We start from the raw sequence: 14,746 nt of genomic DNA, 5'->3' as shown, positions 1-14,746 counted from the left end.
AGAGAAATGGCCCCCAACAGGCTGTGCGATCCCAATAGATTAAGAGATAACAGCGGGATAACATTAAATTCGCTTGGCAACTACAAACAAAAGCGACTAGCCGGAGCACAGCGGACAAATGCCACCTGAGCGCTGACGACAATGGCTATCACCGCGAAGACAGTTGGTTGATAGAAAACAAACCGTGCGGCGGCTTCTTCCAGCGGCAAATCGATGACAGGTTGACAACACGACGTCATGCAACAAACATTGAAAAACAATGCCGGTTTGCAGGCGTGACCCAGAGCCTCCTCCCCGCGCCTTCCCTAATGCGGTTCAAGGTGGGTTGGAATAAGGTTTTCAACCTAGCCGCATCCAGCTAGGTCGTGTGTGGGGGTGATCGCCCGGCTGCCTCCACAGCGGCAGAGATCGTCCTGGGAATCGGTTATGTCATAAATCCAAATATCATGGAAGAAAGAGTGTTGCAAGGTAAGACCCCGTCACTCCCCGTTCAACTCCCCCTTTCACTCTGTCATGCTTTTGCCGCTGATCACTTTTCTCAATCTCTACCACATAGGCATTTTAGCATTGCCATTGTCTTACCTCTCTCCCTTGTTCTCCTTCTTTGCATCTTTTTTATCCTACATTAGCTACCAATGTGATACGTTTATGTTCAAGAAAGGAAACACGACCACTTCTTGGATCAATTGAAACTGACTCACTTCGTTTGTTGCTTGTCCCTTGAAGCAGCAGACGTTTCGAAACTATGGGTGTTGGCAGTGCGTTTCCACTCTATCCCAGAATATCGAAGTCAAACAGGATGAACAGGCACTGACATTGGTTTGAAAGGGCCACTTTCCGCCCTGTTGGGGCTTGTATTTACCGCCGGAGCTTTTATCATGATGATACTCACGCTAATAGGCGGAGCAAAAGATACAAGCCCTCTAAATCGCACATGGTTCCTCGAAGCGGATACTTCGAGGATCCCAGGGGCACCCGATGTGTCGAGATGGACCTTCTGGAATATATGCGGTGTCGTCGATGGGAGGAATGACTGCCCTGGTACCTCACCTGCCTTCCCTCTTGATCCCCCATCAGACCGGAATTTTGGGACCACTGAGGGCGTGCCTCCTGAATTCATCGGGTATGCAACCTTTCTCCCGCGCCCCCTCCCCTCTCTCCCCCTGCTCTTCTTCAACCATATTTTGTGCCCATAAGGTGCCGTATGGTGTATGAAACTACACGGGTAGGAAGAGGCCGCACACACATGTACATCTCAGCAATGTAGCTAACCAATGCTAGGACGAACAAATACTTCTACATTACGCGGTTCATGTTCGCGTTCATGCTGATCAGCCTTTTCTTTGTCTTTGTGTCTATGGTCACTGGGTTGTTGGCTCTTTGCACACGCATTGGGGGCTGGATCTCCGCCTTCATGGCAACAATCGGCCTAATTTTCCAGATCCTTACCACTACTCTAATGACGTATGTTATGTTTCTTTCCCTCCATATGAACCCCCAACCTCTGAAGCCCCTGACAGAAAGTACCTACATCTTTTAAAGGGAAAAAATTCTTTTCCTTCCCAGCAGATATTAACTTGCATATAACAACAGCGCCGGATATGTCAAGGGTCGCAATAACTTCTCGTCAAACGGCCAGGCGGCCAAAGTCGGGCCAAAGGCCTTTGGATGGATGTGGACCTCAGTAGCACTCCTCTTTCTCGCCAGCGTTCTATACTGTGTATCTGGGACCGGCAGGTCGGGGCGGCGAACCGAAGCTACTGCGAGTGGAGCTACGGCTGGACACCAACGGAGAGGCTTTTTCAAGTCCCGCCGCGCGAAGCGAGCTTCTGAGGACCAAGCGTTGGACAAGGAGTATACGTGAGGGCGCTAGGGGTCACTGACAAGATATATTCGACAGCTATGCATTCCCCAGGCGCCGCGGAGAACTTGATCAGAACAATTGTGATGGGGATGGGGATGAAGATGACGAAGAAAACTTTTCGTGTCGAAATTATTGGTTTAGCGAAATGATTCACCCAACTCTCACTTTCTATTTTGATCGCATGCTTACCTAGGTACTGTTTAGTATATTTCTATTTGCCTGTGAACGATGGGTCCTCGTTTTACCCTCTCACTTCCCTAAGGTATTCGATAGCCCCTTTTCATGTCTACCTGGTGGGGGGAAGCCACAAACCGACCAATTGGAAACATTCCGTTTCAAAAAAAAAAAAAAAAAAAAAAAAAAAACATCACAAGCACCCAACTCCAATCGCAATCGCAATCGCAAATTAGGTGTGTGGCGTTTTTGCGTTTATGCTTCATTCGCGCTGTCTCCACTTTGAACATGTGGATTCTAAAGGGGCTTTTTATGGCCTTCTAATTTTCCTGTCCAGGGGTTTCTGATGGGCTGGGGGCGGTATGGATATTTCGGTAAAACGGGGGAGTGGGGGAGGGAGGGAGGTTGGTTCTGTTGATTTGCGATTCCTTCACTGTGATTCGGCAATCTTAATACCGAGAATAATATCTAATGTATTTATTTTTGAACTTCATCCTGTAATGGGGGGAAAAAAAATAAAAAAAGGGTAAAAGGGTAACAGGAAGAAAGAAAAAAAACTTTGTAACACAAGACAAAGTCTGACACATACATTATCTATTGATCTAATTTTGTATTTACCAAAAGGAAAGTAGGGTAAGGCAGGGATGCTTGAACGAGTAAAAGACAAGAAATCGGACGAAAAAAATAAAGTGAACTGAAAGCACACATAGCTTTACGCACTTCCATTCTCCGCCGCCTTTGGCGCATCCACCATACCCCGGACACCACCCTTTCCACCGACTTCCCGAGCCGTTATTTGGACCGCCAGCTGCTCACTCACGGCCACCATAACCTCAACCTTCCCGTTGGCCTTGACACCCTTAATGGCAAATTCCGCAATAGGTTTCGATACCTTCCATACCACTTCTCGCACTTCTTCCTCCTCGTCATCATCATCGGAGTCGAAATCTGAATCATCGTCGTCGTCCTCGCCGTCGTCCTTGGCAGGTTGCTTCGGCTTGGGTTCCGGTTTCGTAACTTTGATCTCACGGATGCCTTCGCAGACACGGACGAGAATATCGCCGCCGGCCTTGGGGACGGCGTATTGAGCAATGCGCCGGGCGGGGAGCGCGGTTTCAGCGTTGAGGAGTGGTTTGAAGATGGCGTGTGCGTCATCGGTGGCGGAGATCAGTTGGATGCCGATGGCTTTTTCGAGGTGCGGGGTGACGGTGACCATGGGGTGGCTCGATTGCTCGATGTCGTCCTTTTCAAACTCCTCGATTAGGGAGGCTTGGATAGCCGCGCCTCGGGCGGGTAAGTCGGATGGGTTGATGGCGATGGGCGATGTGGATGGGGCAAGGACTGTTGTTGTGGCGGGGAAAAGAGATTGGACGAGTCGTGCAATCTTTGGAGTGTGGGATGTTCCGCCGGAAAGGATAACCTGTGTGTCACTATGAGTTAGCGAACAAAGAAAGAAAAAAAAACTTCATAGCTAAATAGATGTTTTTTTAATAGAGTAACTAACCTCATCAATATCCAGGATGTCAAGATCGGCCTTTTTCACGGACTCTTCAATCAACTTAACAAAACTCGCGAAAATTTTCCCCGACAGAAGCTCATATCTTGTTCTATTGACAGTAGAGCTAAAGTCTATTCCATTGGAAAGGCTTTCGATGCTGAGAGTGGCATTGGTACCCAAGCTCAAAGCCTTCTTAGTTTGTTCCGCTTCTAATTTCAGCTTGGCCAAACTCCTAGCATTTTCCCTTGGGTCTGTTTTGTGTTTCTTTATGAATTCCTTGGCGAAATGATCAATCAATATTTGGTCCAATTGGGCACCTCCCAGCTCATAATCATGCGCAGTGGCTAGAATGGTGTACATTCCGCCCCGCGATGCAATCACGGCAACGTCCGACCTCGTGCCACCTAGATCGGCCACCACAACTAACTTGTCCTTCACTACGGCCTCAGGACGGGCATCGTACGCTAGTAGAGAAGCGACTGGCTCAGGGATGAACTGCAGAACGTCAATGCCAGCATCTTTGGCTGCTGCGGAGAAGGCGTTGCGCTGAGCATCTGAGAAGTTTGTTGGCACAGTCAAAACGGCTGCATTCACATCTTTTCCTAGGAAGTCCGAGGCAGACCGTCGGAGACAACGCAGGTGGCGTGTTGTTATTTCTGAGACAGTCAATGTGCTAGGCTCTTCGTTCGTAGTGTCGCGGATTGTGAAAGCCACGGTGGAATCATGTAATTGGGGGTGAGCAGACGCATGGCAAGGGGTAGGGTCTATCGATTTAAAGCTATTGATTGGCGAAATTAGTTGAGACTCTGATGGGTATAAATGCACGAGATTGATACAGGTGAGGGGCAAGTACTTACTCTTTTCCCAGGAAATCTCTGAAGTAAGCAACAGTGTTCGAGGAATTTCGGACAAGCTGTGCTTTGGCTTGGTTCCCATCGTATTCTTCACCATCTACGTATGAAATGATCGACGGAATATGGCGATCTGTGCATATTTAGTCCATTAGTCGCTGAATATCAACGAAGTTCCTGAGGGGTGTGCCAGTCCAAATATACCTCCGTCCTCATTAGCTATGACTTCTGCTTTTCCTTCCTTTGAAGTAAGAAAACACAAGAGGCGTCAGCAAGCGCTCTATTTCAAGAAATTGTACCCCTACAGCATCTCACTCACTGGTGATGTATACGCAATCGAGCTGTTGGTGTTGCCAAACGATAATCCGATGGCGCATCTCTCCGGTGCCTCGGGGGAAACCCCGTTGGTTTCTTCACTCATGGCGGTGTTAAGGGTAAATACAGCCAGTATTCACAAATAAACTAGCGGAGAAAAGGAAGATTATAGAGGCTGCTATCTGCGATCTATATTTGCCTTCGTCGTTGCCAGGCTAGGAGATTTCTCGCAAAAAAAAAAAAAAAAAAAAAAAAAAAAAAAAAAAAAAAAAAGCCCAAGATACAAATTTTAGCAAAAAATCTTTAGGCGAAGTTGGGCCGGGGAAAGTTGCCGCATTTGGACAACTCTATCGATAAGCCAAGCAAACAATGCAAACACACCACTCCTATGAAACCATGAAACTATCAATCTATTATTGGCTTTTCAAGGGAATCACAGCTAGTGTGAGCTCAGCACCGTAACTACAAGATCTGTCTGGCCAACGTCTTGTTTACTATCTACCTGCAGCTATGGCAAAGCCAAATCCTTACCCCGAACTGAAGTTCGAGAAGAAAAATAAAAAGATGCAAAAGGTCCCCAGTTGTACGTCGTCAAAACTTTCCAATGCAATACCACTGAGTCTGGTGCTAAAGCCACAACCTTGACTTCTATAGATGCACGTATTCAAAAGCGACCAATCCCACATCCACCAGCCGCCTCTCCCTATGCCGGGGCGAAAATCCCCAAAGTGGTTTATGTTTCAACCAATACACCGTTTATGAGCGCCGCAAAACGCGTGCAGAAGCTGCTCAGACAAGCCGAACGACGCGCAATATCCAAGATTGATCTGAGCGATAAAGTTAGCGAGAAGCAGAAGCTTTCCCAGCTTACGGAGAGTACCGAGAATCTTAAAAAAGAGGAGGTTTTTATCAAAGCGACGGGTCGAGCCATTGAAAAGGCGATGAGCGTTGGGAAATGGTTTGCGGAAAAAGAGGAGTACGCGATCAGAGTGAACACTGGAGCCGTGATGGTGGTTGATGATATTGTGGAGGATGAGAAGCTTCAGCGGAAACAGGAGAAAAAAAGGGAAGAAGAAAACAATGCTATTCCGGACGCACTTAAAGAAGCTCCGCATGAACTTGATGCCATTGCGCAATCCACGGATGGGGCCAACCACACTGCTGGCCCATTTCAAAAATCGAAACCCGAAACAAAGAAGCGTAAGAGGCAGAGGAACGAGGCAGTCGATGCAAATGGGGAACTCCTAGAGTCTCGCACTCGTTGGGTGAATATGGTAGAGATTGCGGTCACGTTGAAATGAGGTTGTACCGAGCATAGTTTGCACGCCAGAGCGAACAGTACAATTTGGAAACACCGGTTGCGACTCCCGCCGTAATACGACCATACCTAGACTAGAGATATAGATGCGCGCCATGAGTCCCCAATACGGGACGGGACGGACCGCGGAGCTTCAATAATTGCGGACACCGAACTCTCGTCATCTTCAATTCACAATCATTGGGGACCTGGGACATTTGTGCAACTAGCACGTCCAAAATATTTAAGGGACACGGTTGCGTTGCGTCCTACTTTTGAAAATCGGTTTGAACATGCCTTCCTATGGATTTTTCCGGCTATAGACAGATTAGCGAGTCTATGGATTACCCGAATGCATAACACCCGCTGCTGCGCTGCAATTTCCCGGTACAGATACTTTACCCTCTGCTAGGAAGATATATATTTGAGGCCTGATTCCTGGATATTCTGCTATACTAGAGTTTAACCATTCTCCGAAGCTACAAATGGCCGCAATAAACATTTACCTCTCAATGACATGGAGGACGCTTGGATCCCTGGCGTTGATCAAGCGAATAGATATTCATAGTCGTGGATCAACTCATACCTGGCCGATCCGGGAGCCAATTGCAGTATGAGCTGTACATGGACACAAACCATGTCAGTATTGCGAGTTGCCTGCGCGTGGTAGTATGCCGAAGTTGTTTTTATTTTTATTTTTTAAATTCTGTTTCCGAGATCGAGAAGGTCTAAATAGTTCAGAGGCTATCCATTGCAATAATATTTATTGATCTAAGAACAGTGAAAATACAATATTCTATCACCCTCATGAACATCAGATACATTTCCTGGTCAAGCTGCCCTGCGTTGGTTGACCGGCTGATTCCAGCTAACTCATAATTTCCAGTGCTCAATTGTTGATGCCTCCCCACAGTGGCGGGAACAAACTTCGTCATAACAACAAGGCTGTAAATAGAATTCCCTTCGACCCGTGTATATCCATCTTGTTTTCTGCAAGGAAAAAATAAAATCAATTAATTAATAAATACACAAAATAAGTAAGCACCGATGAATAACACGAGACTCAATCCGTCCGACCCACCACCGGCCTACGAAGAAACAGAGTCTCACCACCGGGAGCAATCCATCCCAACAGAGCCACTACGACCTCATGCCCACCCTGAACCTCCGCCGCAATCAACTCCATCGACTAGTATCACCGCGCAACCTCCTCTGCCCGACCTCTCTGATATAACTCTAGATGGCACCTTGATTTACCCAACCACACCCCCCGCCACTTCCCTCTATGCAGTCTCACAGCACCTCGACCTGGGTCACAGCACAATAGATGTGTCCCGGCTGGTGCCCCGCCGCACCAGCAGCGGAGCCCTTAGCGCCAATCCAAACCCGCGCGACAAGGTCATCTACAAATTCAATCGACCGGTAATAAATGGCCCAGTGGAAATTGCCGGCCAACGCCGCAGCACCTTGCCCGGGATCGTGCTATTGAAATCCACCCGCCAGCTGCTGAAGACGGGATGGGTGCTATGGCATGTATATAGGAACAAGGAGTCGATGGTATTCCGCGTGAAACCGACGCGGAATCCGGAGCGACAGGAAGTGCTGGAATGGCAGGATGGGTGTGGGGCTACCGTTGCGATTGAGACGTTGGCTACTGATCCTGACGACCCTCAGGTTGATGATCGTGGAGTAAGACGGCCACGCTTGCAGATTGTCTCTGCTACGCTGGATGATATGATGATGGATGTTCTGGTGACGGCTTGGTGCGCGCGGATATGGATTACATATAAGCTTAAACAGGAGGAGGAGAAGGCCAAGAATATTCCAAGTATGTCTTTCTATTTCTTGATTTCTTTCCCCAGTAATTCCTCCAACTTGACGCCTTCTCTTGTATATCTTTTGGAAAATTGACTTTTAAATATACTAACTCCGTTCCTAGCTCGTGAATTGGTTAAACAGCGACTGAATTATGCTTCTTCCGAGCAAGCAACCGTGGCGATGTTTGGGCCAAAGCCGAGATAATCTTGCTCGTTGATGACCGTGACGTGTATTTTGACTTCGTTCTATCGAAGGCTACGTATCTACTTTCCTGATGAGATGGAAGTTGGTATTTCCATACGATACTGTGGCGATGGGATTGAACTACTGCTGCTACCATGATTGCGACGGGAGGTACGAGTACGATTCGTATCAATTCCCTAGAATTTCAGGGGTATTAGATCAATGCTCAAATTCTAATGTAAATATTTATGCGACACAAAAAGCAACTCCGATATAACCGATATAAAACCCAAAACCCAAAGGCAACAGGACATCAATATACAAGGGGGTAGATCATTGAATAAAAACGATAAACTTCTCATAACCTAACTTCCCAATCCCATCTCCCTCAGCACACTCCCAACTAACTTCCTCTGCTCCGCAGCTCCCAACCCCTTCTCATCCGTCTCCCTCAAGCATCTCCCCACCGCAACCGTAATCTTAACCGCCTTCGCCGAATCAGCATCCCCACCAGCCCCCTTCCTCGCAGCTGAACAATCTACCCAAACCTTCCCATTCCTCCCAACAGCAACCTCAAATCCACCCTGACTCTCCAACTTCGACCCAAGTTCCTCTAAAACCACAACACCACTGCCCCCCTCACTTCCGCCCCTCATCATTAATCTCTCAGCCAATCCCGTAGATATATCAAACAACATCCCACCCACTAACGGCCCCAGGCCGCCAGGTTCCGCCTTCCTCGTCGCCGGGTTCACACACGTAAGCTCCACCTCCCCGCCCGTGTTGCCGACACCAGTCGATAAAACACGCGCATAGACGAGGTCGCCGTGCTTAAGGAGCGGGCGTGTTTTGCGCGTCGCGCCTTCGAAAGCTAGTTGGCCCAGGAGTGCATGTGGAGTGTGCGGGGTTATGGTGCAGTGGAAGTAATCGACGCTGGAGTGGTGGATTTGGGCGATGAGGAGGTCGTTGGGGGAGGGGATGTAGCGGCGTTGGGGGAAGGTGTGGAGGGTTAACGCGTTGCGTTTGGGATCGGTGGTTAGGAGGCCTGCTTGGGTTGCTGTTATTAAGGTTGTGTTGGTTTTGTTGGCGGGAGTTTCGAGGACGCGGAGGCCTGAGGAGAGCTTCGTTGTTGTGGCGGGCTGGTTCGGCTGCTGCAGTGGGTAGGAGATTGAGTCGCCTGGAAGGACGAGCAGGGGGGACGAGGATGTCATATTGTATTGATTTAAAGACGGGTTTGACAATACTGCGGGCTGAATCAGGGCTGCGGGCGAGCCGCTGGCGGGCAATTCGGGGAGCTGTGGGTAATGAAGAGGATGGCTGGTCACCAATCAAAGCATTGACCCAGCGTCAATTGGAAGTAAAATGATGAAGGGATTTTTTTTTTCGGCATGCGCCCCTTCGTTCTACGGTGAAGGGGATCGAATAGACTGCAAGCAACGCCAGAACCTGGTGAATATAAATTGAGGAACGTCCCGGTTGAAGATAGTTAGAGCTCGGTCTGGGATGCGGAAGTTTTGTTATCGATAAGGGCTTCAAATATCACATGATGTGACTGCCCCTTGATGTCTTGGCACTATCAGAAACTCCGCTTGAGACACTTCTTGTAACAGATCATCAGGGGAGTGACACAGTTTACATTGCTACCAATTTTGATAATCAGTGCAAATCTGTCAATTGTCATGCATCTATTGTCAGAGATAATTGGAGAACTACTTCCGCGGGGCGGAGGATATTCATAGAATTTGGAATTTGTGCTCCAGTGCGCAGGTGAGACGGTCAGTTGAGAAGGGTATGTTTTATGTGCATATCATGTATCAATGCCAACTACTTCCTAGATCTGATAGCAAAATCCAGACTCGAGTCCCTGGTGACTTACCACATCACAGAGAACTCAATTAAACACAGCACATCCACAAATAGGCCACGGAACAACCATCGGTCGCACTAATCCCCAGACCAAGCACAGCGAGAGCGGGGTCCTTGTATCCTTTTTATATCTAGGCATCCTGCAAACGACAAAAGTCAAGAAAAAACGAAACACAAGTATAATGAAAGGAACACTGATAGATACGAAGTATAATGAAAAAAGGTTAGGGGGTAGGAATGCCACAATATACGAAAAATGTCGAGATATACAGGGCAGTGTTGGCGATACAACTGTTCCCCCCTCCAGAGTCCTGGCGTGTCAGAGGCTGGACACTGGGAACTGGGAACTGAAGTAAGGGGTAGTTTCTAACTCTCAGCACGTAAATCACAGGGTTGAATCTGAAGATGTGTCCGTTCAGGCAATGAATGTTCTCTTTCTGAAAGGCATGCGTTCCCTCGTACGACCAAATCGGAATCGGTCTAGGAAACCTCCTCTGCCATTGCCTCTGCCATTGCCTCTGCCATTGTTACCACCATTCTGGCGGCCTTGGTTGTTTTGGCCATTGTTTTGGTCGTTGTTCTGGCCGCTGTTATTGTTGTTGTTGTTGTTGTTACCTTGACCAACAGTAAAACGGATGCAGTCATCCTGGGCGCCGCGTTGAGCAACCTAGAGAATAGTTGTCAGTTTTCGTGTCTTTTAGAATTAGTGGGATCCCAAGGAACTCACCGGCATGACCACGGGCTGATGGTTGCTGGCTGAATTAATAGTACAGACACGGTAGACACCAGGTGGGAGGCCGCCATCAACCTCAGCTCTGAGTCCACCTTGCCCGTTACCGGGATCATTGATCCCCTTGAAGAAGACGAAATTGTCCGGGTCCGGGGGGGTCTGTGTGTTGATATTATTCCCGAGGCTTTGAATAGTGACATGGCTGTGGCCCTCGATATTCCCACGCACGAGTTGCTGAGGAGCCGAATAGTAAGTGATGTCGGGATTGGTGAACGACCCAGCCACGAGGTTTTCAACTTGAATATCCACGTTGAAACTCTCGTTTGGTTCGAGGTCTTCACCGGGTGCCGGGTTCAAAATAATACAGGAAATCATATTGTTACGAGAAGGGATATCGCCCATAACTGTACGCAGCTTTGATTAGGTTCTAGCGCATCGGGCAATAGACGTAATCAATAGCATAGAACAACTTACCAATACCGTTGCAAGAGCCGCCATCCCGTTGAAGACCATTGGTCAATGTTTTCCCAGTGCAGAAATTGATAAAGTTGGCGTCGTCACTTTCATAGACCATTAGCATGTATCTATACTGGGAAATAATGGTTGCGAGACTTACGTGAGGGAAGCAGCTTGTCCTGCTTCTGCTTGAGCGGTTCCGTCGTTCTTGCTGGAATCCTGAACGTTGTTGGGGTTGAGTAGAAGTTCATTATTGTTCCCACCGTCATTCCCACCGTCATTCCCACCGTCATCCCCACCGTCATTCTCACCGTCATTCCCACCGTCATTCCCACCGTCATTCTCACCGTCATTCCCACCGTCATTCTCACCGTCATCCCCACCGTCATTCTCACCGTCATTCCCACCGTCATTCCCACCGTCATTCCCACCGTCATTCCCTCTGTTTTTTCCCCCATTGTTCCCCCCATTGTTCCCCCCGTTGTTTCCGAGGTTATTTCCGCCGTTGTTTCCACCGTTTTGCTGCTGGCCTTGGCCTCCCTGGACACCCTGTCCGTCCTGACGCTGACCTCCCTGGACTTGGCCAGCCTGGCGTTGGCGTTGGCGTTCTTGATCTTGCGCGGCCTGGCCACCTTGCCCTGCCTGGCGCTGACCTCCCTGGCTTTTCTCAGCCTGGCGTTCGCGTTCTTGATCTTGACCGGCTTGGCGTTGGCTGCCTCTGCTGCCCTGAGCGGCGACTGCGGCTTGGCCACCATTCTGGCGAGTCCGCAGATCCGCCCCGACGACTACATCGAGAAATCCAGACGAGAGAACCAGGGCAAGCAAGAGGTTTTTGTACTGCATGCTGTCAAACACTGTTTGTACAGGTTATGGGGAGCAACCAATCTATTTCTGAATTCAGATGTTCTGTTTTTTTGCCCTCAAATTATCTCCACGAAATTCTTGAATTCGAAAAGGAAGTTAAGTAGATTCCCGGAATGTGACGTGCCGCAAAATGTATGTAAAAGTAGGGCCCGCTGCCTCAAAAATAAAGAATGTAATAAGACAAGAGATATGTGAAGAATCTTCCACGATCAACGTGGAATTATTTCAAAAAATGAATGGTTTGATATTTCTCTCTATATGGAGGGAGGACGGGGGGTGAGAAAAGAGTGCAATCCCTCAAAACGACCATATGGACAATCAAAACACGAAGACTATTGAGGGAGGGAGAATGGCAATGCAAGAGGAGAAAGGAAGAGAAGGAGAAATTGAAATAATTGAAATGCAAAAGGAGAAAACACATTTGGACGGGAAAAACAGGAAATGCATAGCTGTATCACAGCTGCCAAGCTGGCTATATGAAGGATCGATACGGAGAACGCATATCGAACGCATGAAGCGAGAGTGGTAGAGTGAAACTATCTTGACATCCAAGCTGTCGCAGGACAGACGGGGGCCAGCTGCAAGGGATAAAAATACCCACCATAAGCCGCCAAAAGGAGAGTGGTTCCATTTTGGAAAATGAAGGTACGTCCCCGCCGGGGTCCGATTAAACTAGTAGTTAGTGAAGACTCTCAAAGTTCTGGATGCTGACGATGCATTCCCTGAGAGTAGCGTTAAGGAGGTGAGGTTGAAGAAGTTTGAGCCCAAGGAGCAAAGAAGATGGGAGGTTGTTGCAGATGCGGCTTATTTAGCGCAGGCCGCTGGGGCTGACATCGTCGAACAAAAACTGCCGCACTTCGGTATCGAGCCGGGTTTCTTCAAACAACCATCGCTTGGGCTGTGGGCTCTGCATTAATTCCTGCTGTTCTCCTTACTTGTCCTGTTGTGTTGTTGTTTTGTTCATTTTGTTCCATTTCGCAGGTCCTGATATTCGCCCAGCCGTTGGCGACAGCGAGCGGAGCCCTTCTCATGAAATGTATCCGCCACACCACACCATGGGCTTGCTACCTAGGAAGATGAATTCGAGTTATCGATTTGTTTGACGTTGTGGCGATTCTCATTATGTGGCGCATTCATTGTGGAGACACTGAAGAGCAGCAGTGAGAGAAGCAGTTGCAGCATCAGCGACTTTTTCACATTAGTTTGTCCCTTTTGGCACCTCATAGAAGCCTTGAATAATTTATCTCTTCCGTACTAGACTCGCTAATAACTCTCCCCCCCCCCCCCCCCCGGGGAGCGGATTTCTCTAATCTATACATCTTGTTTTGCATTGGCATGGATGAGCCGGCAGCTGTGAACGGATTTCGACATGTTGTTTCGACTGACGGTAGTACCTGATCATTTGTGCCGTGCCATGTGTACCAAACTACCACAATATCCCTACCGACGCTTTTCACATTTTTGTCTCTGGTGCTCCTACGGAGAATTCTTCCCAGGCCCAAAGGGCGCAGCGGGCGTGACAGCTGTCATCTTTTAGGGACACGACGGGTGTTGCAGGGGACCCTGTCTGAGATCATCACTCTGGAACTGCTTCCATGACATTGACTTGGTTCAATTATACACTTTTGTCCATACCCAGCTTCCCTGGACTGGGGGATAATCTAGCCAAATATTTCGCAATTTCGCGCCAGGTGGCTCCGTGAGATCAACTTTTCAGAAAAGAGATCCTGTTGAATTCTGAAACTCATCATCAAACCCATATACTAGTTCAACGCTCTTTCGACATCCTCTGTGAACAGCCTTTTCTTTTTCATCGCGTTCTTGTTCCTTCCTCTGAATTGCTCAGACAAACAAATGAATGTTTCGATTTAACTGCCAAAGACAAGTCATTGGGCGGGGCCATGAGATGATGAGTTAATAATTCAAACTCCCTGTCTTGGGCGCTAGAAATTGAAAGTTTACAAAATGTTTGATATTAAGGTCACTTGCTTGAGTGAGTTATATTCTGCTTCAAGTACTTCCAGGAATCCTTGAGTGGAGAGAAGCAAGGGACTCAGTGCCAGTTCAACATTAAGAACAACCCCAAGGCACAATAATGGGTGATGAGTTATCAATGGACGGCGGTTGAATAGCGACTGAATACAAATGTACTGTCCCCGTCTAAGGTCTCGTAAACGAATATTTACCTACAGAAAATTAGGCGGAAACGGCGGGCCTTGACCGCCCGGTGGGAAAGATTAAGGGACCGGAGCAGAGCCTTTTCTGGCCCCGTAGTGCTCTTTCCCGCTACGTGCCACCAGCCCCTTTTTTCTAGTTGTCAGCGCCTCCAAACTCCTGCAATTCAAACACGGCTGATGATGTTGAGAGAAACCGTAGCCTACATCCACCACAGATATTCTGCTCCCCCGCCGCAAAAGATTGCTCTCTACGGCTTCTACATAGGCCATCTCATGCCCGTCTCTTTTCCCATCACGCGCACCCAGAAACCAAACTCGCATCCTTTAGTCCGGTTGGTCTATCCTCTCTTCACAGGGTGGAGGGGAATTGGTTGTAGGACATGGACTATCATGTCCCTTGCTTTACTTCACTGGTACAGCAGGTGTTTAGGTAGTTTTGCATGGGGCGTACGACTAGAATTCTTTTTCTGGTAATTCCTGTCTTCTGTCTGTGGAGAAAGACCTGACCTACCTATGAACACGGACTTATTAACGTATCTGTTATTCAGATAGATATGTACGGTTACGGTTAATATATTTGGGATATTTTGATGAATTCGCCCGTAGCCAGCCGAACCTTTTTTTTTTTTTTTTTTCCCTCGTTTTGTTATTGT

At 48.2% G+C, this 14,746-nt stretch overlaps 7 protein-coding genes across 8 annotated transcripts; 4 read left to right on the top strand and 3 right to left on the bottom strand.

Annotated features, from left to right (window-relative positions):
• The first annotated feature begins 262 nt into the window (after positions 1–262).
• BDCG_09043 (actin cortical patch protein Sur7) lies at positions 263–3,571 on the top strand. The gene is made up of 4 exons (XM_045424822.1): positions 263–758; positions 829–1,123; positions 1,282–1,464; positions 1,594–3,571. Exons 1-4 carry the CDS (start codon positions 746–748, stop codon positions 1,862–1,864), a joined length of 762 nt encoding a protein of 253 aa, XP_045273449.1. The 5' UTR covers positions 263–745; the 3' UTR covers positions 1,865–3,571.
• On the bottom strand, positions 2,283–4,947 carry BDCG_09042 (hsp78-like protein). Its single transcript, XM_045424821.1, has 5 exons — positions 4,707–4,947; positions 4,592–4,628; positions 4,394–4,520; positions 3,543–4,314; positions 2,283–3,458 (listed from the first exon to the last, which is right to left on the bottom strand). Exons 1-5 carry the CDS (start codon positions 4,806–4,808, stop codon positions 2,751–2,753), a joined length of 1,746 nt encoding a protein of 581 aa, XP_045273448.1. The 5' UTR covers positions 4,809–4,947; the 3' UTR covers positions 2,283–2,750.
• A 129-nt stretch (positions 4,948–5,076) lies between these two features.
• On the top strand, positions 5,077–6,882 carry BDCG_09041 (uncharacterized protein). The gene is made up of 2 exons (XM_045424820.1): positions 5,077–5,285; positions 5,357–6,882. Exons 1-2 carry the CDS (start codon positions 5,213–5,215, stop codon positions 6,001–6,003), a joined length of 720 nt encoding a protein of 239 aa, XP_045273447.1. The 5' UTR covers positions 5,077–5,212; the 3' UTR covers positions 6,004–6,882.
• Positions 6,883–6,945: 63 nt separating this feature from the next.
• BDCG_09040 lies at positions 6,946–10,479 on the top strand. Of its 2 annotated transcripts, XM_045424819.1 has the most exons (3): positions 6,947–7,827; positions 7,939–8,171; positions 8,264–10,209. In XM_045424819.1, the coding sequence occupies exons 1-2, from the start codon at positions 7,047–7,049 to the stop codon at positions 8,019–8,021; spliced, it is 864 nt and encodes a 287-aa protein (XP_045273446.1). In that variant the 5' UTR covers positions 6,947–7,046; the 3' UTR covers positions 8,022–8,171; positions 8,264–10,209. The 2 variants fall into 2 exon arrangements, with proteins under 2 accessions (XP_045282799.1, XP_045273446.1); XM_045424818.1 differs by having other exon boundaries at positions 6,946–7,827; positions 7,939–10,479.
• Positions 7,814–9,497, bottom strand: BDCG_09039 (exosome complex component RRP40). The gene has a single exon (XM_045424817.1). It carries the CDS (start codon positions 9,209–9,211, stop codon positions 8,366–8,368), a length of 846 nt encoding a protein of 281 aa, XP_045273445.1. The 5' UTR covers positions 9,212–9,497; the 3' UTR covers positions 7,814–8,365.
• Positions 9,678–13,047, bottom strand: BDCG_09038 (uncharacterized protein). Its single transcript, XM_045424816.1, has 4 exons — positions 11,213–13,047; positions 11,071–11,156; positions 10,594–11,000; positions 9,678–10,533 (listed from the first exon to the last, which is right to left on the bottom strand). Exons 1-4 carry the CDS (start codon positions 11,893–11,895, stop codon positions 10,282–10,284), a joined length of 1,428 nt encoding a protein of 475 aa, XP_045273444.1. The 5' UTR covers positions 11,896–13,047; the 3' UTR covers positions 9,678–10,281.
• BDCG_09037 (uncharacterized protein) lies at positions 12,227–14,721 on the top strand (the record flags this gene model as incomplete). The annotated part of the gene is made up of 3 exons (XM_045424815.1): positions 12,227–12,441; positions 12,479–12,561; positions 12,600–14,721. The coding sequence occupies 3 exons, from the start codon at positions 12,227–12,229 to the stop codon at positions 12,830–12,832; spliced, it is 531 nt and encodes a 176-aa protein (XP_045273443.1). The 3' UTR covers positions 12,833–14,721.
• Between the last annotated feature and the right edge of the window lie 25 nt (positions 14,722–14,746).

The sequence above is a fragment of the Blastomyces dermatitidis genome (assembly GCF_000003525.1).
Source record: "Blastomyces dermatitidis ER-3 genomic scaffold supercont1.13, whole genome shotgun sequence".
Taxonomy (NCBI): Eukaryota; Fungi; Ascomycota; class Eurotiomycetes; order Onygenales; family Ajellomycetaceae; genus Blastomyces; species Blastomyces dermatitidis.
The sequence above is the reverse complement of the archived record's forward strand: the minus strand, read 5'-3'. Positions and strand labels throughout refer to the sequence as shown.

Coding starts and splice junctions, on each gene's coding strand:
- BDCG_09043 (XM_045424822.1), top strand. Junction 1,124..1,281: donor GTGCCTCCTGAATTCATCGG/GTATGCAACCTT, acceptor AACCAATGCTAG/GACGAACAAATACTTCTACA. Junction 1,465..1,593: donor CTTACCACTACTCTAATGAC/GTATGTTATGTT, acceptor ATATAACAACAG/CGCCGGATATGTCAAGGGTC.
- BDCG_09042 (XM_045424821.1), bottom strand. CDS start 4,808: ATGAGTGAAGAAACCAACGGGGTTTCCCCCGAGGCACCGGAGAGATGC. Junction 4,629..4,706: donor CGATTGCGTATACATCACCA/GTGAGTGAGATG, acceptor CTTACTTCAAAG/GAAGGAAAAGCAGAAGTCAT. Junction 4,521..4,591: donor CATAGCTAATGAGGACGGAG/GTATATTTGGAC, acceptor AAATATGCACAG/ATCGCCATATTCCGTCGATC.
- BDCG_09041 (XM_045424820.1), top strand. CDS start 5,213: ATGGCAAAGCCAAATCCTTACCCCGAACTGAAGTTCGAGAAGAAAAAT. Junction 5,286..5,356: donor GATGCAAAAGGTCCCCAGTT/GTACGTCGTCAA, acceptor TGACTTCTATAG/ATGCACGTATTCAAAAGCGA.
- BDCG_09040 (XM_045424818.1), top strand. CDS start 7,047: ATGAATAACACGAGACTCAATCCGTCCGACCCACCACCGGCCTACGAA. Junction 7,828..7,938: donor GAAGGCCAAGAATATTCCAA/GTATGTCTTTCT, acceptor CTCCGTTCCTAG/CTCGTGAATTGGTTAAACAG.
- BDCG_09039 (XM_045424817.1), bottom strand. CDS start 9,211: ATGACATCCTCGTCCCCCCTGCTCGTCCTTCCAGGCGACTCAATCTCC.
- BDCG_09038 (XM_045424816.1), bottom strand. CDS start 11,895: ATGCAGTACAAAAACCTCTTGCTTGCCCTGGTTCTCTCGTCTGGATTT. Junction 11,001..11,070: donor CGGCTCTTGCAACGGTATTG/GTAAGTTGTTCT, acceptor AGCTGCGTACAG/TTATGGGCGATATCCCTTCT. Junction 10,534..10,593: donor ATCAGCCCGTGGTCATGCCG/GTGAGTTCCTTG, acceptor ACTATTCTCTAG/GTTGCTCAACGCGGCGCCCA.